A 26,112-nucleotide genomic window follows, 5' to 3' on the forward strand; every position below is an offset into this window, starting at 1 on the left:
CTCCCGTCGCCTCAGCATCTCTCGACGTCAGTGCATAAACTCGTGCTGGAGCAATATTCCTCTGTTGTCCACCTCGAGGTGCCTAGTAGCCTCCTCTATATGGTAGAGGAGCAGCTACTACCGCTGGCGATGCCTGACAGTTCCTCGCGATATGCCCAAGCTCGTGGCACTGATAGCAGACAACCTCCCTCGCTCAGCACTCTCCTAGGTACCTCCTCAAACATCTGGGGCAAGGAGGGGGCATCTGTCTGCCTTGCACTGCTCGCTCTCCTCCTCCCTGTCGTCGTCCCCCTTTGCTATCATATCTCCTCCACGGCCCTTGACTGGGCCTTGCCTGAAAATCAAAAGGCGCAAGCCTCTTCCTCTAGCTCTAGGCTACTGCACCTCTCTATATGCTACTCTTAATCACCGCAGCCCTATCCACTATCTCCGAGAAGGTCTGAACTCAGAATCCTACCACCTGCTCATACATATTCTGCCTCAAGCCCTCCTCAAACTTCCTCGCCTTCCTCTCCTTATTTGGCACCATATACGAGACAAAATCGGGACAGCTTAACAAATCTCGATGCGTACTGCTGCACCGTCATAGACCCTTGTGTCAGATACAGAAACTCTGACGCCTTCGCACTCCTAACCATAGCAGGAAAGTACCGCTTGAAGAAAATCTCCCTAAAGCGACTCCACGTCATCGCTACAGGGTTAGGCCTCTGCTCCTCAAGTAATCTCACTGATCTCCACCAGCGCTTTGCTTCCCCGGTCAATTTAAATGTAGCAAATAACACCTTCTGCTCGTCTATACATGAGAGGACTGCCAGTATATGCTCTCTGTCTTGAACCCAGTTCTCTGCTACCAGTGGGTCCGCTCCTCCAGAAAAAAAAAAAAAAAAAAAAAGGGGCCGCATATGCGTGAACTGCTTGATCGTGCAGCTCTACTCCCCCGAGCTCCTAGCCATCTCAGCCATCACCTGCTGAGTGACGCTACGCAACACTGCGTCAGGGTCTCCACCACCCATACTGGAAGGCCCTACTCCATCACCTCCCGCATTCGTGTTGCTGTTTCTCGGATCCATCCTGTAAAGAGAGGAACTAATCTCAGCATACAATTACTATCACACAACCCATACACCACTATAACTCATAAATTACTCTTCTATCCACATCCTTAATCCCTATTTAGGATTCACCCCTACCACTCAGAAACAAGACCCAGCGGTAGTATCCATGGTTTTTCTAAAATCGTCACCCTAGGAAAAACATAGAAACAACCCCAGTACTCCTGTCTCTAGGCCGCAAGATAGAATCCTAAATTCTTACCTCAACCTCTAACAATCACCAACTCACATTTCAATCTACCCATCTCTTATTTCCCTTAAAATCCACTCCTATACTCTAGTAATTGTATTCCACTGTTTACTAAAGTCTACAGAACCTAACAACCTAGACTTTGATACCAAACTGTGATGCCCCGATTTTCGTACAAAATTTTTTTTCCAATATTAAATGAATTTTCACTCGTCATAAACAACATTCATAAATCGGCCACGCCAACAACCCTACCACCATTCATATGACCCGACCTACATTAGGTATCGGGTAAAAAGTTATTTCATTATTACAACCTAACAGCGAAAGACAGTACATTTATATCATCCACAATACAATACCCATAGTATCTACATGCACATATATACATCATTATCACAAACTCAAAACAACCTAACTCTAGGGAAATTACACCACCCCTTAGTCAAAAAACTCACCCTGTGCGTCCGAGTCCTAGCTCCCTATGGTCACAGAGCTCTATCACCTAGCCTATCCTTATTCCCTGAAAAATTTAGATAGTTTGGGTGAGACACATCTCAGTAAGAAGGAATAAATTATTTACAGTGTGTAGCCATAAGAATTCAATTATAATACACTTTACTTTTCAAATCAACATTTTATCTGAGAAACATACCCTGATAAACATATTCTCATAATCATATAGATATACAACACAAGATTTTATAAGTTTTAAAAAGCATTTCTCAAATTCAATTATTTCCATCACATATTTACCCGTGAAGTTCCTAAGAATAGGGAAGATTACCCGCCCATACAGGTAGCCTCCCTCTGCCCTAACAAATTATGCAACCAGGTATGACTACATCTGATACCTATCAGGGCACTCACCTTACTCAGTAAGCCCTCAGGCGGAGAGTTTCACTTCGCCTTAATTATTTATTTTATAAAACACATTCTCTTTCATTTTTCATAATCATTTCCCATTCTAACTCATTACATATCTATATATACATAAATTCACATTTATGTACTTTACATAATACAATAGATCACATAATTCCGACTCTCAACATATTCACGATTTTCATACTGAGCATACCTCCCAAACGACATCAGTAGGAACCTCACAACACAATTTCCATACCAAGCATACCTCCCCAACAACATCAATAGGAACTTCACACACAATTTCCATACTGAGCATACCTCCCCAACGGTATCAGTAAGAATTTTACACACACAATCTCCTTACTGAGCATACCTCCCCAACGGCATCAGTAGGAACTTCACACACACAATCTTCCTACTGAGCATACCTCCCCAATGGCATCAGTAGGAACTTCACATGCACAATCTCCTTACTGAGCATACCTCCCCAACGGCATCAGTAGGAACTCCACACACACAATCTCCCTACTAAGCATACCTCCTTAACGGCATCAGTAGGAACTTCATACACACACAATCTCCATATTGAGCATACCTCCCCAACGGCATCAGCAGGAAAGGAATATCACCTACACGCAATTATTATGCGGTATTGGCATATCATTAATCATATATCAGTATATCTCAATTCATTTCAACATAAATGTTCTCATCATTTTTTGTGCACATTTCATCATCTCATAATAATATATATCGTGTTTCATGTATTTTAACATTTCTCAAAATACTCATATCAATAATTCACAAAATCTCATTTTTCAGGAAAAACATTTCTAGTCACATATAAATACTATATTTCATTATTTTTCACTAATCACATCAATAATTCTTATTTTAATATTTTCTCATAAAACACTCATCGTTATATTTCACATTTTGCAACATACATCGTATGCCACATAGTTTTCATCTATTATTCATAAAATATTAATTTCACACTCCAAAATATCACAATTTAAAAATACTCAAATGCCACACAATTTATCTAATATTTATATCATAATAATTTTCAGACAAAATACCATATGCTCATATTCACATATTAATTCAAACATTAATTCTAAAAATACAGCTATAATTTATTCCCCTTACCTGGTTTACTAAGAGTCTCGTTAACACCCAGATCCTACGCCATTGGCGTTCGAAACTCAACTCCTTCAATTTACATTTTTCCCAGATTAATTAACTTATTGCCCCAAAATAATACTCATCTAACCTTCCCTAGGCCCCATGTACTCCACATTAACATTTAAACCAATATTTGACACCCCCACTTAATTTTCTGAATTTTTCCTATGAATCCTAAAATTACACCCGTGGCGCTCACCCAGGCCCTAAATTTTGAAAATTTTACTTCAACTCTAGATGCTCAACATTTTAGCATTTTTAAATTAAACCTAGTTAATTAAAAATAAGCCTCTTAATAACCCTTGTACCCCAAATTTTGGGGTTTTGCCCACGACGACCCCACGAAAATTCCGTCCCACTAGACTTGTAGAGAATCATCCCTAAATTTTTGTGGTGGTATATGTTCATCAATCAGACTTATAATTTGCAAGATATTAAAGAAAAAATGAAAAATTGGCTAACCCCAGGAGATACGTCTACGCCGCTCCTACTACCGATCTGCTCCAGTAGAAATGACGGCAATGGAGAATGGAGTCTAGCGATATCTTCTGATTTTTGATCGGGCGAAAATCAGTCACAAAACTGAGAAAAGAGGGAGAGAGAACGAGAGAAGAGAGAGAGAGTGAGTTGTATAAGAAATAGAAGAAGGGGGGCTTCTATAACCTGAATTCGCCTGAAGCTTAAAGAAGTTTCAAATGAATGGTTATATATAATAATAATAATAATAATAATAATAATAATAATAATAATAATAATAATATATTTTATTAATAAAAAAATAAATTTGAATTATTTTTTTCTTTTTATATAAATTTAATTAATTAATTAATTAATTAAATTTTTTTTTTTTTGGAAATCACTCCGCTAATCTTGTATAGCCCTTTTTGGGGTTATTACATCTTCATATATATTTTTTGATGCATGTGTGGCCTATAGGGATGATTATACTGGTCGAATGGTAAAATGAATAAATCTTAATCCAGTATATTTGTTTTAAAAGACTTAAAAAATGATTGCTTATACTACTTGGCATACTTAATAAAATTAATCCTTATTATGTATAAGCAGTTTATTTCATCTAAGCTTGGATTCAATTTGAAAGGGGGAGCATCTTAAACTAAACTCTTATCTTGCTATGCTCACCAGTATTTTAGGCTTAGATGTGTTTTGAAATTACTGTGGCATGTGCTTGATTATTATGTTATTATTGAATACTGTAAGCGAAAAATATAATACTTGCAACATAGTCTTTGAATTTGCCATATGATCCTGCATGTGATGGATAAATTTTATTTTTTTTATCTATATGGTTGTCCTTTCTAGTTATATTATGAAATTGTGCCTAAATGTCAAACCAGAATGACAGTTGCTTGCTTTCTTTAAATTAAAATTTTTTTGGCAAGCGATCCCCAGTACTTTAAGCAAACATCATAAAGGGGAATATATATATATATATATTTACATATATTTTTATTAGTTGGCAAGAAATGATTTTACATGTGACATATCTTATTTTCTTGCTTATGTGCCTAATTGTTATATCCTTAAAATTGTTGTAATGCCCAAATTACTATACGATAAAAAAGGGAGAATTTTTTAGTGCTTAAATGTTAAAAGGGGGGAATGTTTTTCAAATGGGGAGTTTCTCTTGAGCTCAGTTTTTCTCTATGACCAAATTTCTTTCTCTTAACTTAACCCTTTTGCTGATGACAAAAGGGGGAGAATTTATGTGAGCAAAATGTTAAATCTTTCTATAACCAAAAAGGCAAGAAGTTTGCTAAGCTGCATGCATGCCCGTGCTTTATTGTCTGTCAAAACTAAATGCATATTATTTGATATGTCTTCTTTTGTGAATATGCTTGACCTATATTGTTTATTTTCAAGTTATGCATATTCTTAAAGGGAGCCTTTTTAAACTAAACCCCATTTTGCTCTGGTGTGTTTGTCATCATCAAAAAATGGGAGATTGTTGACTTTTTGAGTCCGATCCATGGTTTTTGATAATGACAAACAACAAGTTTCTTATGTGTGTTTCCAGTGATTGAATAAGTAACATTTTAGAACACACACATAAGGAGACTGAAAATGGACGTCAGAAGAAAATCGAAGGACATGTACATCAGCTGGCGTATTCCAAGGAAGTCACAAGAGTAAAGAAGATTAAAGACATTTAAATTTCATTTGTATTGCATTTAGTTTTTCTATTTGGCCTATAATATTTGAATATGCATGCATGATATGAATAAAGATCAAATAAGACCGTAGATTGACCATAGGGATCCAAATGACCTCAAGGCATCCTTCGGTTGACCTTGGTCAACCGATGCCAGATTTTTAGGGTATCTCTCAAAGGCCTTAAACTGACCTTAGGATTCATAATTCTGCATGAAAAAGTTTCCTATTCACTTAGAATTATTTATCATGCGACTAGGGACAATCTTATAAAGAGTATAGGACCGAAATGCTAAAATTGGCATGTTCGGTCGATCGAACTTCAATACGCAGAACCATTTGGTTGACCGAACCTCCCTAGGGTCAATAGTTTGACCCTTTGGTCAACCGACCTTAAAATGAGCTACAATGCTCTAGTTGACCGAACTGACACGTGAGGAGATCCCAATGCCCTAGTCGATCGAACCTTCAATAGAAAATTGACCTAGTCGACCGAACACCCAAGTTCGGTCAACCGAACTCATATCTGGTCGACCGAACCTTGGAAGGTTTCAGAATCGCCTTTGATTGGTTGATCATCTTCCTAGTTCAAATTCATCCTGGTCAATCGAACTAAGCACCCCGGTCGACCAAACCTTAAAAATAGTCGACCGAACCTCTCGGATTGCTCGAATTTTACCAAGGTTAAATTGGGTTAATTTTAATTAAACTCACTTAATCTTTTTTCAAAATACCCAGCGTGTCCCCAATGGCTATAATTTCCCCCAACTCTATAAATACCCCCTTATTACTCAAATTTACATAGGAGATTAGATTGGAAAATCCTCTGAAAATATTTTTGATATTATACTCTCCTATACTTATTTTATTGAAATCTTTCAAGAGAGATTTATTTTAAGCATTCATTTGGGCTTTTGTTTTACAAATCAAATATCTTTTAACTCTCATATCTTATTTATTTTCATATCATATTTTGAGAGTGTTCTTCAAGTTCCTCCACATTATTCTTTGATAAATATTTTTGGTGGAGAAATATTTTCATTGCTTGTGAATCTTGCACATCCATTGCAAGATTCAAAGGCTCACGTGCATGTGCTTACAAAATCATTCTTGAGCCAAAACCCTAGGTTCTCCTATACTTTACTTGAAAAATATTTTTGGGAGAAAATCATTTTTATTAGGGTTTGAATCTTTGAAGTGCTATATTATATACATCTAAATCAAAGATTGCGTAAGGTATTTTAAGAAAATCACATACTCACTTGAGCTTATATTTCAGATCATGTGTGAGTGTATTTGAGCTTCATATTGTACACATCGGCTTGTATTAGAAGCATTTATTAGTACACATTTGATTATCTTTTGTATTCCCAACGTATAATCAGAAGAGGGAGACTAGCCCTGTGAATAGTCCCAGATTGACTTTGACCCTGTTAGGAAAGTTAGGTGCACCATCCTGCTAAGGTGTAGTTGTAGGTTGAGGTCAGTCCCGTTAATTGACCTGGTTGTAATCAGTGCTGCTCCACCCGTTAAGTGAGCAATAGTAGAAATCCTCAGCCTTGCGAGTTTAGACGAGGACGTAGGCAGTATTGGTCGAACCCCGATAACATATCTGGTGTTAGTTTTATTTTTCACAATTTACTTTTTGCACCTGTATGTTTATGTTTATTGTTTGAATATTTAATTAGGTTTTTGATTACATAGAAAGACCTTAGGTTTGTATAATATTGCTTTTGGAACCTAGTTTAACCTAGGAAAAAATTTTAAATATCCAATTCACCCCTCCCCTCTTGGGAATACACCAAAATCAACATAAATTATTATACATAAAAAAAAACATACAATACAAAAGTGGTCAAATTCATGAGAAAAATAAATTTTGAAAAAAAAAACACACACACACACATGCACACACACACGCACACACACATATACACACACAATCAAAGGTGACACATTTCAGAACATAATTAAGAAATTAACTACTAGAATGATTTTTGTAATACTAGTGATGCGTTTGTAATATATTAGTAATAGTTCTTATCAACCGTCACTAATAATAGACTATTAGTGACGGTTCTATAAATCGTCACTACTAATGCATTTTTTGGTGGCAAAAAAAAAGGTCAAAAATATTAGTGACACATTTTATAAACCATTACTAATAGTGGCCTATTAGTGACTGTTTACGAAAAGTATCACTACTAGTCCACTAATAGTGACGGTTTTAATAAAATGTCACTAATAGTTTACTATTAGTGACGGTTCAGAAGCGTCACTAGTAGGCCATTATTTGTGACGATTCTGATTCGTCACTAATACCTGAAAAACTATCGTTAATATTTTTCCAGAATAGTTTGAGTGAGAGAACTGGTTTTTAGTGACGAAAGTATTAGTGACACTTTCAATTTTGTCACTAAAAGAGCATTATTAGTGACGATTTAGAAAACTGTCACTAATAGTGTAAGTATTTGTGACGGTTAAGTGACGAAATTGAAAGCGTTGCTAATACTTTTGTCACTTTACATTTTTTTTGTAGTGCTCATTATGTTTTTTATTAAAAAAAAGCATACTTTATTAATATGCCTTTGCTTTTGGTAGAGGAATACTGTGGTTACAAGACAAGCATTGGGAGATTAAAGATAAAGAAATTAAAGGTCTCCCAAAAACAACACCAACAACCAACCAAAACAGGACTACAAATCCACTCAAAGCTAAATAAGAAACAAATCTAAACAGACCTATCATATACAAAAATAATAAAATAAAATCAAATCAAATCAAAAAATCTAAACCTATCAAACAAAAATTGAGAGGTTGAACTAATGACGAAAGGAAGTGAGACCCAACTTATCCATCCAAATGATACCTTTTAGAGAACGTGGTAAAAGATGTTGTTCCTCGTAGATGACATTATTTCCCATTTCTCCTTCTCTACCGAGAAAATCAGTCGCACTATTGTCTTCCCTATCTTACAAGGCTTAACATCCTATTTTGATACTAACAAACAAGTGGAACTTAACATATTCGGTTAAGTGATGACATTTCGGGACACAACCATGAGAAAGCAAGGTCAAGTGTTCAAAAGGATTCATGAAAGCTTATATTTCAAAGGAGGATGATTATATGAAGCCTTAAGCTTGGATTCAAAGATTATTTAATAAAGCTTAAAGAAAATGATCACATGGAATGTTTTCAAAAGCTTACATAAAATTTAAGTGATCTAGAATTTAAAGTTTGAAAGAAGTTATAGGACATGTTCATATATGAAGACTTCAAGGAGTTCAAGAAATGAAAAGTTGAAAAAGTTCATAGGGCATATTATGTAAGTACTTCAAGTATACTCAAATATGAAATTCTTTGAAGCTCATTAAGTACAAGAAACCTAGAGACCTAAAATTCAATCTTGGAAAATATTTTTTAAGTAAACAAATTAAAATTTCAAGATTTGAGAAGCAAATAAAGATTTTGAAAAGTTATCTTAAAATCAGCATTTTTGAACTAGACAGAAGCTTGCCTGAAATCCCTTAGTAGGCTGAAAAATTAAATGTTTTTAAGATGGACAGACAGAAGGTCTTCAGGCTACTGACCAGACCTCGACAGGCGCCTGACGTGATAAATTGAGAAGCCTGACTGGGTTCAGCCAGGCAACTGCCACCCTTTGGCCTTTGTTTTAAAACTGAGTTTTAAAGTGACAGGCACCTGACCAAAAGGTGATAGGCTGCTGCCACGAGGGAAATTTCAAAATTTTTATAATGGTAAAGTTTTTTAAAAATTGATTGCTTAGGGCTCAAATTTGTCTAAAACTTGGACACTACTCTAAGTAAACTTGGAGATCAAGAAAAATACTTTTCCATGTTTATAAATAGGCTCCAAGGCTATTGATTTTAAACACCAAACATACAATTCGACTCTCAATCTCTCTCAATTGCGCTCATCATTCAAAGGCTCTCTTGCTACCATATTGTGCACAAATTCTACTGAGTGTTGCTGACTTTCAATCACTGATCTTGTGCTTCAAATCTAAATCTTTCATTCATTGAAAGAATTAATCAGTGATAAATTCCCTTGACCTTCAATTTCAATTTCATATTGATTTACTTTGAAGTATATAGTTTTGAAATTGTACTAATCTACTTTATGTGAAAGCATTATTGTACGTAGCTCTTGTTTCTTGTTTCTTGTTTCTTTGACGATTCCAGGTTGTTGGATCGTTGGCCAAGTGTGGGGTATCACTTGGAGATGTGAAGCTCTAGCCTATTAAAGGAGTGACCGAGTGTGGGGTATCATTTGGAGAGGTGGTGCTCTAACCTATTGAAGGAGTGCGCAACGGTTTTGTTCTGCCCAGAAAGGAACTAGTTTAGTGAATCCTTAGATAGTTTGCCTAAGGCGAGGACGTAGGTTGGAGATAAGTCGAACTTCATAAAAAACATGGTGTCACTCTCTTTCCTTTTCTCTCTTTATTTTCAGCATAAATTAACTGCGTGGATGATTTATATTTCTTAATCATAAAAACTATGTGGATTGAATTTTAAATAAGCTGAAGTTTAATTTGGTTTTGGGATTGCGGAAACCAAAAGAGAGTACGTTGGTTGATCAATACTTTGCGGAAACCTCAAAGGGAGTACATTGATTGGTTAACACCCAAAGACAAATTAACTAAGAGTTTATTTAAATTCTGAGTTGTTGGGAATTTGAGTTGTGGTTTGCATTGAAGAAACAAATTTCATTACTACAGGGTTGAATCAAATACACAGGGCTGCAAAAGTTGAAAGCTGAATCTTATATCTTGTTTAAATATATTGTGGTTAATTGGTTTGGTTGATTGATTGAATGATTGTGTGGTTGTGGATTGAATAAAAGAACATTGAATTTTGTGTGATTGCTATATCAACAAGAAGTCAAGAAATCTTTGAAAGAATTTAAAAGAGGTTAAGAATTCACAAAAAGATTTAGAAGAAATTTTAATAACCCAATTCACCCCCTCTTGGGACTACACCTTAGTTTTCAGATGGATCGTCATGAAGTTCACTCCTTCTAGCTCCGCCATGAGGTCCTCCCAAAAATCCCAAAAATACCACAAAGTACATCTACCTTTCCGAAGCCAATCAACAATAATTCGCAAGTCACTTTCAATAATCACATTAAAATAACGAATTCGTTTGCATAAACAAATTCCTTCCAGAATTGCTTATAATTCCTCACTATTGCTTGTACCATTGCCAAAATAGCTTGAAAAAATCATTTTCACCATGTCATGGCAGTCCCGAATAATTCCTCCACCTTCTAAAGTACCCAGATTACCCCTACAACTCCCATCACAACTAAGCTTTATCCACCCTGCTAGGGGTTTAACCCACAAAATAATTTTTCCAGGCCTGGCGCAAACTCCCTGATGCTAAATTTGAAACTCTTTCAAAATTGTAATGTCCAATATCTTCAATTTTTGAAAAGAATTAGAGTTCTCAGCTAAAGAACTAACCCAGTATCGAACACTTATCCACGTATGATCCGCACTTTAATAAACTCCTTCAATTCTCGCTTTGCATCTTCGATTCCAGAGGCACCACATAATCAAACACAGAATCAAACCGATTAAAATACCTTTAATAGATTATTTTCGAGTATAGTGGAACCAGTTTGCAATTCTATTTTTCTAGGGAAGAAACCATTGGAATAGAATCCCCAACACCACACTAGACCAACGCCAAACCTCTGAAGCCACCTCGCTTAAAGAAAGAATGTGATCAGTGTTTTCCTGGTTTCTCTGCACACAGCAATCACAAGTCGAAGCCATCGATATTCCTTTGGCCTGAATTCTATCATCTACTGTCAAACATCTGAACAAGGCTTTCCATAAACACATTGAGATTCTTCTAAGCAATAAAGAATGCCAAAACCAATCATTCCACTCAAAATTATCACTTCTGCTCCTCACTGCCTCCCATGCCATTTTTGTAGAGAAATTGCCATCAAGGGCAAGCTTCCAGATGAATATATTCTGACCACTTTTACCAACTGGTACATTATGCAAGATTTCCATTGTTCTGTCGACCCCAACCAATTCGAGTAATAAATTAGAGTTCCAATTGTTATTCAACCAGAAATCCTTAATACACAACTTTTTGTTCAAAATATCCTCAATGCGCACAACTAACGGGCCTGATGTAAGCCACCTATCGAACCAAAAAGAAGAGTTCCCACCTCTCACCAAAAATTTAACATTATCCATAACTTTTGGAATTGTGGCCATCATTGATTTTCAGAATCGAGAGTCATTTGGTCTCCCCTTCCTTATTAATAAATGATCATTTTTTCAATATTTAGCCCTAAAAATACCTAACCATAGATCGTTAGAAGTGAGCAGTCTGGAGGCAAGTTTCATGAGAAAAGATTTTTCGACTTCTTTAAGATCTCTCAAGCTCATACCTCCTTCCGAGGTAGGTTTACAAATTTTCTCCCAAGAGTGCCAATAAATCTTCTTTTTACCTTTCACCTCTCCCTATAAAAAATTAGCAAGAAGAGTGTTGATGCTAGAAAATGTGGCTTGTGAAACATTAATAACCGACATCAAATGTATCGGCATGCTAAACAAAACATGTCTGAATAAAATCAATCTTCCACCTTGCGAGAGCAACTTAAATTTCCACCCTACAATTTTATTCCTAATCTTCTCTACAAGAGGCTCCAAGATCCTGGAAGACAATTTTCCAGAGACTAAAGGCACACCCAAATACGTAACTGGGAATTTACCTTCCATGAAACCTGTAATTCTCAATAAACCAGGTTTCTAAGCAGGAGTAATGTATTTCGAAAGGAATAACGTAGACTTTGTCTTGCTGATTTTTTGACCTGACCACTTCTCATACATCTCTAGAGTGTAAACCAAATTTCTAATAGACATTTTCCCACCATTTGCAAAAATAAGAATATCATCTGCATAAAGCAAATGCGAAACCAAAGGGGCCCCAATCGGATGATTAAATTGTCCAATACGACCTATCTCATAGTTTTTCCTAAGCAACCTTGTCAAAACCTCCTCCATTATTATGAATAAATAAGGAGAAAGTGGATCCCCTTGCCTCAAGCTCTAGTTGATTGAAAAACCCTTTAAAGGTTCCGTTCATCATAACGAGAAACCATGAGGGCTCGACACATTTTTTTATGAGCTTGCAAAACCTCTCAGAAAAGCCAAACGCCTTAAGAATCTCCAGAAGAAAATTCCAATTCACTCTATCATAAGCCTTAGTCATATCCAATTTTACCATCACATTGTCGTTGGCCTTTTTTTTGTGCAAAGAATGAACCATTTCCTATGCAAGCATAATATTCTCAAAAATATTACTCCCGAGAATAAAAGTACCTTACTCATGTGAGACCAACTTATCAACAATTTCAGTTAGCCTAAAAAAATTAATCTTGGAAAAAAATTTGTAAGCCATAGAGCACAAACTAATAAGCCAGAATTTATCATTTACCTAGTGTTTTCCCCTTCCCAAGCCATGCTCTCTCTCTCTCTCTCTCTCTCTCTCTATCTCTCTCTCTATCTCTCTCTCTCTCTCTCTCTCTCTCTCTCTCTCTCTCTCTCTCTCTCTCCCTCCCTCCCATCCCTATGTTTAGTTGTGCCTTCCTATAGTCAAATTCCTTCCCCACATGACAATTTGTATGGCTAGGGCTTACACCGTTAAATGTTAATGCTGCAAATACTTGACCCTAATTTCCTAAAGGCATATTTGATACGCTAGCATTATATATATATATATATTCTTTGTATAGACTTTTCAATGTTGTATATATGTCAATAATCTCTAAGAAATTGGCCTGGGTCCATCCCTGTATGTTCTCAGAGAGATTGTCAATCCTTATGTCTTTTCAAGAAATTGTCGACATACAATTTCTAAAAAATCTAACAAAGTCCATCCTGCTCAAGCACAAAACTCCAATGGTCAAAGTTGCCATTAATTATTTAGACTCAAGAGCAACCCAAACCAATTAGACCAAACACATTGCTTGCCTTAACGAGGCCTATCAAAATAAAGTATCTACACCATGTTCAATCACATTTTTAATTTAAATTTATTTACAAGTAAATAGTAACCTATTGAAATCTTCATTTGTATGTAGCAAAATATTATTTTATATATATGCTGGCTTTTGTGCAAAATAAAACATGAATACTTCACTATAGAATTTGTTCCTTACTTCAAGCTCTTGCACATGGAAAATTGCTTTCATTAATCAATTGCTAAGTGTGTCCTTGACAAGGATTCATGTCTCCAGCAAATCTACTTCAAAGATATGTAATCCTTTTTAGGCCACCAATTTATCATTGTGATCTTTCATTCAATAAAACACATAGTTGTCCTAGGGATCATATCGGTAATTAAAATGTTAAGACTTTCATACTTGAAAACGAATTAAAAATGACTAAGGAATGCAAGATAATTTATCTTTTTTCTTCTTTTTTTCTTTTTTTGGTAGTCCAAGTCTAATGTAAACTTTTAAAGACCAAAAAAAAATATACTTACATGTCAATGCACTCCTAAGCAAATACGAAATTTTTAACTCTATAATTTTTCTTTTGTTCAACAATAAAGTGTATGATTTGAAAAGGTTGAGAGCAAAGAGACTGCCTCCCAAAATCCTACCGGGAGGATTTCTGCTGCCTCTGTCCATTTAATTATGACTACTTCCACAAATAAATGAAATAAAGTTTAAACTCAAAATATCTCTATTATTATTGAAAATTTGAAAGGAACATCAAACATTTTCTTTCTAATTTTTCTTCATATTATTCTGGAAGAATTTCTCTTTCTTATATTTATTAATTAAAAGAAACTTTCAAATGATTAATTTAGTAAATTAACAAAATAAATGCACCAATTTTTAGCACATATTAATTCTATTACCGAAAATAACAAAGGACGTGCACTCGCATGTGGCTAGTATACAAAAAAACAAAAAGATTACATGTATTTTTTTTATTAATACTCTATTATATATCCCTAAATACACCCCTACTCTATATAATTCTGTACATTATTCATGTCATGACCTAAAATTCATCTAACATCACGGCAGATTTTGCTCAATTCAAAATTTGAAGTCTTGAATCGTGACATTCCCTTGATTTTCTCTTTATTCAAAGTACTTTTTTTTTTCCCCTTTCTCTCGTGTTAAGTGTATTGCTCGTCTTCTAGGGGACATTCAGTAGCTTAAAAACTAGGGACTTAATCCTGTAGATAAAAAGGCATATGAGATGGGAAATGAGCTACAACTACAAATATATAAATAGAATGCTCACCCATCACACGTTTAGTGAAGATTTACCTTAACTCCCTCTGATTTTGAAGCCATGTCCATGCCCATTTCGTTCCTAGTTCTAGGCATAATAGTCCTACAATGCAGCTTCTCTGCTAGTGATTTCCTTCATCCCCTGGACCCTCTCAATGCAACTGAAATAAATCAAATAAGGTTCCTAGTCCAAAACAACACCGCCCTCTGCTCCCTCCCCAACCTCACCTTCCATTTTGTGGACATTGAAGGACCGAATAAGGATGATGTTCTTGAATGGCTATCTTCCAATACAAATGGAACTTCTCTTCCCCCCCGAAATGCTAAAGTTGTGCTTCGAGCTGCCGGGCAGACCCTCGAGCTTATCGTGGACTTAGCAGCAGGTTCCTTAACCTCCCGCAGTGTCTATACCGGTTACGGGTTTCCTCCATTCACATTTGATGAGTTTTACCAAGCTATCAAGCTTGCAGAAAGCTTTCCCCACTTTCAACAATCAATAGCGAAAAGAGGCCTGGATATGGCTGAAGTTACTTGCCTTCCACTCACTGTTGGGTGGTTTGGTGAAGTTGCGAAAGGCAGAATTGTGCGTGTTGTAGCCTTCTACAGAGGAGACAGTACAAATATCTTTTCCAGACCCATTTCAGGAATAAACATGCTAGTTGACGTGGAGTCCATGAAAATTACACAATATGCTGATACTTCCATAGCACCCTTGCCAGGAGCTGAGGGGACTGAATACCAACCATCAGTGAAGAAGCCCGAATTGTGCCCTTGTCCTATTGGAATAGGAATCACCATCGAAGGCAACATGGTAAATTGGGCTAATTGGAAACTTCATGTAGCTTTTAATGCCAGGGCAGGCTTGATCATATCGACAGCTTCAGTGTTTGATGAGCAGAGAAAGCAATTCAGGCAGGTGCTTTATAGAGGGCATGTGTCTGAGACTTTTGTTCCATATATGGATCCTACCAATGAGTGGTATTACAAAACTTTCATGGATATAGGGGAGTACGGCTTTGGGAGATCTGCATCCAGCCTCATGCCGCTGACTGACTGTCCCGAGAATGCTGTGTTCAAGGATGGGATTATGGCTGGGACCGAGGGGCAGGTGGAGGTCGTCCCTAATGCAATCTGCATTTTTGAGCGCTATTCGGGAAACATTGCGTGGCGACATATGGAAATTGGGGTTCCTGGAAAACTGGTAACAAGAATTGAATCAACTAATGCCTTAATTAATCATATGTGCATCTAGTATTCATATGCAATATTGGGGTTTTTTTGGTTGCAGATCACAAGAGTGGAGCCAGAAGTGACTTTGGTTGTTAGGATGGTATCAACAGTTGGAAATTATGACTATATTCTTGATTGGGAGTTCAAGCAAAGTGGTTGCATCAAAGTTGGGGTAGTATCAATTAACAAGAGAACATTGTCCTTTTCCATGGCTATGTTAACTTTATTTTTACCGAATTAAACATTGTAATCCTATTTGCTTAATTGGCAGGTGAGTCTAACAGGTATTTTAGAGGTGAAGGCCACACCATACACCAATGTCAATCAGATAAAACAAGAAGTTTATGGCAACTTGATTGCGAACAACAGCGTCGGGGTTAACCACGACCACTTCTTTACATACCACCTCGACCTTGACATCGATGGCCAGGAGAACTCATTCATCCAATCAAAGTTACAAACCCAGAAGGTGAAGAAAGGCCAGCGTACTACTCGCAGGAAAAGTTACTGGACAATTTTTCCAGAAATAGTGGAAACTGAAGCTGACGCTAAATTTCAGATTGGCCTGGAGCCAGCAGAATTGTTAGTAGTGAACCCCAATCAGGAGACACTGCTCGGAAATCAAGTAGGTTACCAGTTCATCCCCGGACCATCAGTTACTTCCCTGATGTCAGACGATGATTACCCACAAATCCGGGCTGCCTATACCAAGTACCAGTTATGGGTGACTCCCTATGACGAGTCGGAGAGGTGGGCTGCAGGGTTCTATGTTGATAGGAGCCATGGAGACGATGGCTTAGCCACTTGGACTTCCAGGTAAATTAGGCCATTGCATTCCAACATTTTCTTTTTTGGGAAATTGAAGGTGCTTGCATATCAATTTGGGTGCTGAATGTGCTTAAACTCTTGGAAGTATGAAATACAGTTTGAAAATTAACAAGTTTTGAACATATAGTACGAAGAACAGATGTTGAAACCTCATCCACATTTCTTGGATATGCAGGAACAGATCAGTTGTCAACAAAGATATAGTCCTATGGTACACCGTAGCGTTCCATCACAATCCCTCCCAGGAAGATTATCCAGTGATGCCAACTCTATATGGAGGATTCGAGTTGAGACCAAAAAATTTCTTTGAAAGGAATCCAATGCTCAAACAACAATAATGTTCTCAAACATGTAACATGTTTACTTACGCAAGCAGAAAATTTTTATTTTATAGATTTTCTTTTTTGCAAACAATTCATACTGATATTAACATGCATGTCAACTGGATCATTGCAATCTCTTTTGTATTTCAAATGCAATTCTTTTCATAGCAATGGTGACATTTGGTTTGGAAGCGAAGGAAATGGAAAATTTTGGTTTTCCCAAAAAATAAGAACATTAAAAGATATTTGATTCTTGACAGTCAACAGTTTCTTGCTCAGGATTTTGTAGGGGATTCAAATAAAGGCCTAAATTGGATGTGTGACTGATCTATTGTCCGGTTGTCACGAACTAAGCTTGTTCAGGGCATCATGCTTGTCTGTGACCGCTTATCTCGTGTGCTTGGAATGGGTTTCCATCATGTAAATACTAGTGTATGGTTATTTTCTGCTAGTAGTATCTTTGTATGGCAAATAAGGCACTATGACTCCTCGGTCACTTTGATGTTTCCTAGTGTTAGAGTGGGAATGGCCTAGAAAGCTCTTTAAAGGAGGGTGAGTGTTCATCAGTCATTGTAAAACTCACTTGCTATTGTCAACATGTTTGGCCTACTTGCCTCCTTTGCTAAACACACGATGTCAACGGGGGTGTTAATGAATTTCGTAGATTCAATGTTTACTGCTTGCTTGCCACTACTTTCATGAATGCTTACTGTTTCCGCTACCATTTGATTGAATGTTATGAAAGTGTTTCGTGGATGAATGTTGGTAAATGATAGGCTGGCTAGTTAAACAAGAGTGTTTTAGCTAGCGCCGCATGACCCTTCATACCAGTGTGAAAATAGTCGGACCGTGACACTTGGAATCAGAGCCCAAGGTTGAGTTGCTACATGAATTCGATTGCCTTTTTGTGGGATTTGGAAAGTTTTGGTAAGTGACTATGGCACCAAATAATGCTGAGAGGATCAGCATGCTAGAAGCACGGGTTGAGGCAACAACCAATACTATGGCCGCGGAGGTGGCCCAGATGAGAGAACTTGTTGATGAACTGATGGGATCACAAAAACATCAAGTAGGTTTGATAGGTGACATGTCAGAGGACTTTCATCATACAATTGAAACTTTGTAGTCGCAGATGGCTAATCTGGATGGAAAGGTGAATTTGATGGCTCTTACTATAGGAACTCCAACACTCTGGGAGTTAGCAAGACCAAGGTACTAGAACCTAGGACGTATAGGGGTACTCGAGATGCCAAGGAGTTAGAGAACTTCTTATTTGAAGTGGAGCTGTACTTTCGCGCTGTGAGGATGGCCTCAAAGGTGGATACTACGACCATGTACTTGGTTGGTGATGCCAAACTATGGTGGTGTACCTAGTATAGAGAAATTGAAAATGGAAGTTGTGTAATCGATAGTTGGGCAAACTTGAAGAGAGAGCTCAAGGCCCAATTCTTTCTTGAGAATGTTAAGTATAATGCAAGGAAAAAGCTAAGAGATCTCAAGCATACGGGGTCAATCAGGGAATATGTGAAACAATTTTCTACTTTGATATTGGATATTTGGGATATGTCAGAGAAGGACAAGTGGTTTTATTTTCTTAAGGGGATGAAACCGTGGGCAAGGACAGAAACTCATAGGTAAAGGGTTCAAGACTTGTCAACTACACAAGCTACTACAGAACTACGTTGGTGATGATACCGTTTCATCCAAATAGTTTGGCAGAGAAGGAAACAATGGAAAGTCTTTCAAGAAAGGCAAACCCAAGAGTGGGGGAGCTGACTCTAAATCAGCAACCTCAAAGGAAGCTCCGTTGTCTCAAGGGTTCAACGCACCCAATGGAAAGGAGAAGAGTAAAATTTCATACTACTTGCGTGGAGGATCTCACAGAGTGAGTGAGTGTCAACACAAGGGATTACTCAATGTCTTACAAGCTTCCACTTCGGGAAAAGTGGTGGAAAGCGAGGAGGAAGAGGATGATGCCCCGAGGGAAGGTTCAATGCGGCTGGTGAGCGCATTGGAAAAGCAAGCAAAAGCACCGAAAGTTACATAAGCAAAAGAGTTAATGTTTGTAGACTTGAGGATAAATAGGAAGAGTACCCACGCTATGGTGAATACGGGGGCTACTCACAATTTTGTTTCGTAGTTGGAAGCATGGAAACTCAACTTATCCTTAGAGAAGGATACAAGACGCATGAAAGCAGTTAATTCTGTAACCCAGCCTACTCTGAAAGTAACCAAGCAAGTGATTATGAAGCTTGGACAGTGGGAAGGTCATGCGAATTTCACAGCAGTACCATTGGATGACTTTCCAGTCATTCTAGGAATGGAATTCCTAAGGGAGACGAGGGCAGTGCTGATTCCTTCGGCTGGTTCCCTGTGTCTGATGGGAGATCACTCGTGCATGGTGCAAGTCGCTGCAACGAAAGGATACAACAGGAAGTCCCTTTCAGCCATACAACTCAATGAGGGATTGGGTCAGGGTAAGCAGATACGTCTAGCCACGGTAGTGGTAAACAAAGAAGTAGGCCAAGAGCTGGAGCCTACGACCATCCAAGCGGTGTTGGATGAGTACAAGGAGGTGTTGTCAGATAAGTTGCCTCACAATTTGCCTTTACGACGGACTGTGGAGCATGAGATCGAATTGTTATCAAGAGTGAAACCACCTGCTAAAGGGTCATGTCGGATTGCGCCTCCAGAGATAGTAGAGTTGGGGAAACAGCTTGATAAATTGGAAGCGGGATGTGTTCGCCCTTCCAAAGCACCGTTGGGAACATCAGTGTTGTTTCAGAGGAAACATGAAGAGCATCTACGGAAGGTATTCGACAAGCTGAGGGGAAACAGACTCGATGTGAAGAAAGAGAAGTGCTCTTTCGCTCAGTGGAGCAACAAATTCCTTGGTCATGTGGTTGAACAAGGTCGTATCCAGAGGGGTATGGAGAAGGTAAGGATGATTCAAGAATGGAAGATCCCCACGATAGTGAAGGAGTTGCATTCCTTTCTTGGCCTTACTAGATATTGCTAGAAGTTCATTGAGGGGTATTCGCAGAGAATGACTCCAATGACAGGACTACTGGGGAGGTATTGTTGGCCGCACACACGGGATGATGTGGTTGATGATACCAAAACTTGCCTCACTTGCCAATAAGACAAGGGGGAGCGGAAGAAGTATGATAACTTCAAGGCCGCACCAAAGTACTATTCGGCAAAGGAGATTACACAATTGTTCCTTGTGACTGTTGTGAAACATTAGGGTGTTCCCTAAGTTATTATTTGTGACCGAGACTTAATGTTCACTTACAACTTCTTGACAGAATTTTTCAGGATATTCAAGTCACATCTTAACATCTCTTCTAGTTATCACCGACAGATAGACGGAAAGATGAAGAAATTTAGAGAGCTGCTAGATGAGTACTTGCGCCATTTTGTCAACGACAACTAGAAGAACGGCGTGCAACTACTTGATGTGGTTCCGTTCTGTGGCAATGCCCAAAGGAGCTCAATAACCAACAAGAGCCCTTTTGAGCTTGTTACAAGCCAGCTACCATTGTCACCTCACACAGTGGGCAAGCCATACAGATGAAAAAGTCCTAGGGCGTACATCTTCACCAGAGAATGGAGACAGAATGCAAAGTTTGCCTGAGCCTATCTAGAGAAAGTTTTTAAGTAGATGAAGAATTGGGCAGATCAAGGGAGAAGACCACAGTTTCATGTCAGCTTCCTCAAGTCGTTCAACGCCAACACCCTTTATCAGATACTTTCTTCCACTTTAATATGTTTTTGGCTCATATTATTTTCACTTACATAATTCCACTGCCTTGATTTTCTTTTAAGTCTGCCTCTCGATTTTTGTTTGTTTGTGTTTGTTTTTTGCTTCTTTTTTTTTTTTTGTGTTTGTTTTTTGGATTAATAAACTTCAATTTGCATTATGTTAAAACCAGTAACCTTTCTCATGGTATGGTTGTGTTGGAAATCTCATAAAATTAATATAATTGATTCGTTGGTGATGAATATATCACTCATAACTTTCTTTTCTACTTTTTCAGACTTAATTTCAACCAAAATGATGCACAACCAAGAAAAATGAAGACCTCACTCAATGAGGCTTTTGCTACTACATGGCTTCAAATTGAAAAATCTAAAACCCTCATCATGTATCAGTTTTACAAATCTCACTTTTTTCTCCTTATGCATACTAAATGAGATTGAAAGTACATAGGAACTAAACACCTAAACAGATACAACACAAAATGCAGCCTCATCAACCAAAGAGAATCTAAAATCGTGCCGCCATTGTGCGGCAAAATAAAGAAACAGAGGAGGCACATACCATCTGAAGAAAAAGATACAAAGGAATGTAGAAACCTTAGCACAATTCTGATCGAATCTTAAGGATTTAAAGGAAGTGCAAAACCAGCTCTTGTGTTGATCAAGTGATAGAAGATGAAATTTGTCCACTCCCATTTCAACAACATGATCATTAATTAGGTTCTTTCAACACATTTGCAACTGCTAAACCTTTTAGGCTCCCTTTAGTATTGGTTACTTTATTAAAACAAGTATTTGAGCTTCCAGGGCTCATCTGTTTCTGCAACCCGAGTTACACACTAAGTCACCTTCCCTCAATGAGCCTCCTTCTCTATGGCCCAATCATATAAGATTAATAGGCTACCTCAATTGCTCCACTATACCCCGTAGTTTGGAGAAGAAACAGTGAATTTCACCTAACACCTACTGTAGCGGCAGACACTGATCCCTTATTGTACATGAGATGTGGCCAAAACTATCAAAACACAAAAAGCATGTCCTTGTAGCTTGTACTTATTTTCTTAATCTATTGCAAGAGTACATCAACATGTAAAAATTCAACCAACTAGGGGCTGCTGGTGTAGTTAGACCAGGGTACATGTTTAGGAGTTCTTGTCTTAAGCACCGGATTACTATCAAAGAAATTGGTCGGCTGGAGCTCAAATCCAGGAGTTCTTTTCGACATCACTGGAAAATCTTCCTGGTATGGGACATGGTGAAATGCCATGTTGTGCCATAACACAATGTCGTGGCTTTCAATCTTTCTATTTCTGCACATTAGAAGATAAGAAAAACTAGTTTAAGATTTTCCTTCCCATGGAAGCTAAACACAATTAAATGGTACCTGAGGCTCCAAACAGCTAAGGTGTCATCCCCTCAGCTTTGATTAACATATAGCCCTCCTGCCCATTTTTCGGACTCATTATAGGGAGTAACCCAGACAGGATACTTGGTGAAGGCTGCACGGATTTGTGGGAAATCATCATCAGACAAAAGAGGACAGCACACAGGCCCTGGAATCAACCTATAACTAACATAGTTCCCAAGCTTGGTCTTCTTGTTAGGATTCACCACTAGGAGCTCTGCTGGATTCAAGTAGTCCACTTGAATTCGGGCATCTAATTCTGTTTTGGCGGTTTCGTTAACAACGGTCCGATAGCTCTTTCTTGGTGAGCCATTGTCCCTCACTTGCTTTCTCACCAATTTGGCCTTCACAAAGGAGTTGGCATTGCCATCCATGTTGAGGTCAAGATAATAAGTCCAGAATTGATCATGGTATACACCCATAGTATTTTCTACAAACAATATCACATAAACATCCTCATGTATCTAGTTGACATGGGTGTATGGGACACCCTTGGTTTCTAGTACACCTGTATGGCCAACCTATAAGGCAAAAAAAAAAAAAAAACAAACAAACAAACAAACAGTAACACGAAGAACATAAAATAATAAACTATCAATTTTTTTGTGAATTTTGGTATGCTGGAATTGAGTGGATTAGAAGTGGAATGAAATCAAAAACTATGTGACGAACATGTATAAATAGAGAAATCAATTCTATTCCATCCATTCCATTTACATTAGCGAGGAAATAAGCTATTTTCAAAACTTTGAGGACTTGATGTAAATCACATGTTTCAAACAGTGTAGCAACAACTTGTTGTCAATATAAGAAAGCCATGTTGTACCTAGACTATGATGGAACCACTGGGTTTGAATTCCCAATCAATTATATAGTCATAGTTGCCCACTGTGGAGACCATCCTCGCCACGAGGCTAACCTCTAGTCTAACCTCTCTTATCTGTCAAAACATCTGATCCTCATTTAAAGCCACCACAACTGGGATTGTTTTTGGAAACAGTTAGAAATACTAAATAAGTATTATTGTATTTCTTGTCTCTAAGAGTATACATGGGTGTATATTTATATAGGAGCCATGGAGTGTTGTACAAGTAAAGAGGTGTGCAGTAAAATTAATAAGACTGTAGTACAAGTAAATAAGGGTTGGGCTTAAGCCCGAAGCCTAATACACGTTAACAGCCCCCCTCAAACTCATGGTGGGTGGGAGACCAGCTTGAGGTTGTCAACCAAAGCACGATGACATCCCTTAGGATGTGATTTGGTGTAGATATATGCAAACTGATATTTAGAAGAAACTGAGAAGAGCTTGAGAGCACCATAGACAAGATGATAACGGATAAAATGGCAATCAATCTTTGTGTTTAGTCCGTTCATGGAAGACATCATTGTGAGCAATGTCTATGGCCCTTTGATTGTCACAATAAAAAGGAGTAGCAGAGGATGTGGACACACCTAAGTACTTAAGAAGTCATTGTAGCCAAAGAAGCTCAAATGTGGTATCAGCAAGGGCCTGATATTCTGGTTTAATACTGGAGCGGGCCACAAGGGTTTGTTTCTTACTTCACCAAGAAATCAGAGAAGTGCCAAGAAGAAAACAATCACCACTGGTAGACCTACGATCAGTGGGATCTCCTACCCAATCAGCATAAGAGAATGCACGGAGAACAAGTGGAGATTGAGCAAAGTAGAAAAGGCCATGGAAGAGAGTGCCCTTTAGATATCGAAGAATGCGCAAAACAGCAGCATAGTGAGTCGAACATGGAGCAGACAGATACTGGCTCACCTGGTGAACAGCATAGGAGATGTCTGGGTGAGTGATAGTGAGATAAACAAGGTTGCCAACCAAGTGTCTATAAAGAGAGGTATTAGACAATGGTTTCCCTCCTGAGGGAGTCAGATGCGCATTAAGTTCAACATGAGTGTCAACAGTCTTGCTATCAGTGAGTCAAACTCGAGACAAGAGTTCAAATGCATACTTGGCCTAAGAAATGTAAAGACCATCTGTGGAATGAGTGATTTCAAGACCCAAGAAGTAGCTAAGATGACCAAGATCTTTCATCTCAATCTACTGACTGAGAAAATCCTTGAGTTCTTGAATGCCACTGAGGTCATCACCAGTTATGATCATATCATCCATATATAGGAGAAGCAAAATGGTGTCTTTGTCAGTGCGACGAAGAAATAAGGCAGAATCATAAGGAATGGCAGTGTAACCCAAGAGAAAGATGGTGGAGCTGAACTTGGCAAACCAAGCTCATGGAGCTTGTTTTAAGACCATAAAGTGCATGACGAAGGTGACAAACCTTGTTTAGTTCAACAGAGAGACCAAGTGAAGGTTACATATAAACTTCTTCACTTAACTCCCCATTAAGCAAGGCATTTTTAGCATCCATCTGAAAAATGTCCCACTTACTAGTAGCAGCAACAACTAAGAGGGCACAAATAGATGAGATACAAGCAACTAGAGCACAAGTCTCCTCATAATCAATCTCGTACTCCTGTGCAAAACCTTTTGCAACAAGACGAGCCTTGTAGTGCTTAATGGACCCATTATAGCGAGTCTTGATCTTGTAGATCCACTTACAACCAACAACAGACTGACCAAGAGGGAGAGTAATGTTGATTAAGGTGTAATCCCAAAAGGGGGGGTGAATTGGATTTTTAAAAAATAATTCACTTAATTTTCTTTTACACACTTCTTATAAGTTTACCAACTACTTCTAGTTGCTCAATTATGTGCGAGTATGGCAATCATATCTATGCGTACAATATACTCAATTTAAATATAACATGGAAAATAAAGAGTAAAAGGAAGAGAGAAGACAAACGCGATTTTACGAGGTTCAGTCGACTTGGCCTACGTCCTCGCCTTGAGCAACCACTCAAGGATTCATTAAAAACTCTGCTCCTTAAAGTGGGATGGAGCTTCCCTTACAAATCGCTGCTTACAAGAGGTACAGCTCCCTCCTTATCCGCTTAGCCTTTCATACCAAGCTTTAGGAGGTTGCTTTAAACCGTACAAGGCCTTTGTTAGTTTATATACATGATCTGAATTCTTATGGTTTTCAAAACTAGGGGATTGTTCTACATACACTTCCTCATTTATGTAGCCATTTAAAAATGCGCTTTTCACGTCCATTTGATATAGCTTGAAATCCTTAAAAGCTGCGTATGCTAATAACATTCGTATGGCTTCCATCCTAGCTACAAGGGCAAATGTTTCTTCAAAATCTATACCTTTTTCTTGGTTATATCCCTGAACTACTAATCTAGCCTTATTTCTCACAACTATTCCATTTTCATCTTTCTTATTTTTATATATCCATTTGGTCCCTATGATTGACTTATCCTTTAGTTTGGGAACTAAAGTCCATATTCTATTTCTTTCAAATTGATTTAATTCCTCTTGCATGGATAGCACCCAAGATTCATCCTCTATAGCTTCACTCACATTCTTAGGTTCTTATTGTGATAAAAATGCACAATGACTCATCATGTTCCTAAGAGAGGAGCGAGTGGATACTCCTCGTAGTGGTTCACCTATTATTTGATCTATGGGATGATTCTTTATGTATTTCCATTCTCTGGGTGGTGCATTTACCTCAGTTGTAGTTTCTTCAATTTCAATGGATGGTTCTCTAAGTTCAATTTTCTTTTCTGAATCATTCTCAATTGATAGTTCCTTTAGTTCCTTGTTTAATTCAGGTTCATCTTCATCAATTCTTTTGGAAAAAGGAT

At 37.8% G+C, this 26,112-nt stretch overlaps 1 protein-coding gene and 1 pseudogene across 1 annotated transcript; one reads left to right on the plus strand and one right to left on the minus strand.

The window, feature by feature from the left end:
* Positions 1-14,893: 14,893 nt before the first annotated feature.
* On the plus strand, positions 14,894-17,378 carry LOC131150166 (primary amine oxidase 1-like). The gene is made up of 4 exons (XM_058100751.1): positions 14,894-16,027; positions 16,115-16,228; positions 16,328-16,872; positions 17,060-17,378. Exons 1-4 carry the CDS (start codon positions 14,894-14,896, stop codon positions 17,220-17,222), a joined length of 1,956 nt encoding a protein of 651 aa, XP_057956734.1. The 3' UTR covers positions 17,223-17,378.
* A 4,696-nt stretch (positions 17,379-22,074) lies between these two features.
* On the minus strand, positions 22,075-23,757 carry LOC131151180 (amine oxidase [copper-containing] alpha 2, peroxisomal-like; annotated as a pseudogene).
* Between the last annotated feature and the right edge of the window lie 2,355 nt (positions 23,758-26,112).

The sequence above is a fragment of the Malania oleifera genome, chromosome 3 (genome assembly GCF_029873635.1).
Source record: "Malania oleifera isolate guangnan ecotype guangnan chromosome 3, ASM2987363v1, whole genome shotgun sequence".
Taxonomy (NCBI): Eukaryota; Viridiplantae; Streptophyta; class Magnoliopsida; order Santalales; family Ximeniaceae; genus Malania; species Malania oleifera.

Coding starts and splice junctions, on each gene's coding strand:
- LOC131150166 (XM_058100751.1), top strand. CDS start 14,894: ATGCCCATTTCGTTCCTAGTTCTAGGCATAATAGTCCTACAATGCAGC. Junction 16,028..16,114: donor TTGGGGTTCCTGGAAAACTG/GTAACAAGAATT, acceptor TTTTGGTTGCAG/ATCACAAGAGTGGAGCCAGA. Junction 16,229..16,327: donor GTGGTTGCATCAAAGTTGGG/GTAGTATCAATT, acceptor CTTAATTGGCAG/GTGAGTCTAACAGGTATTTT.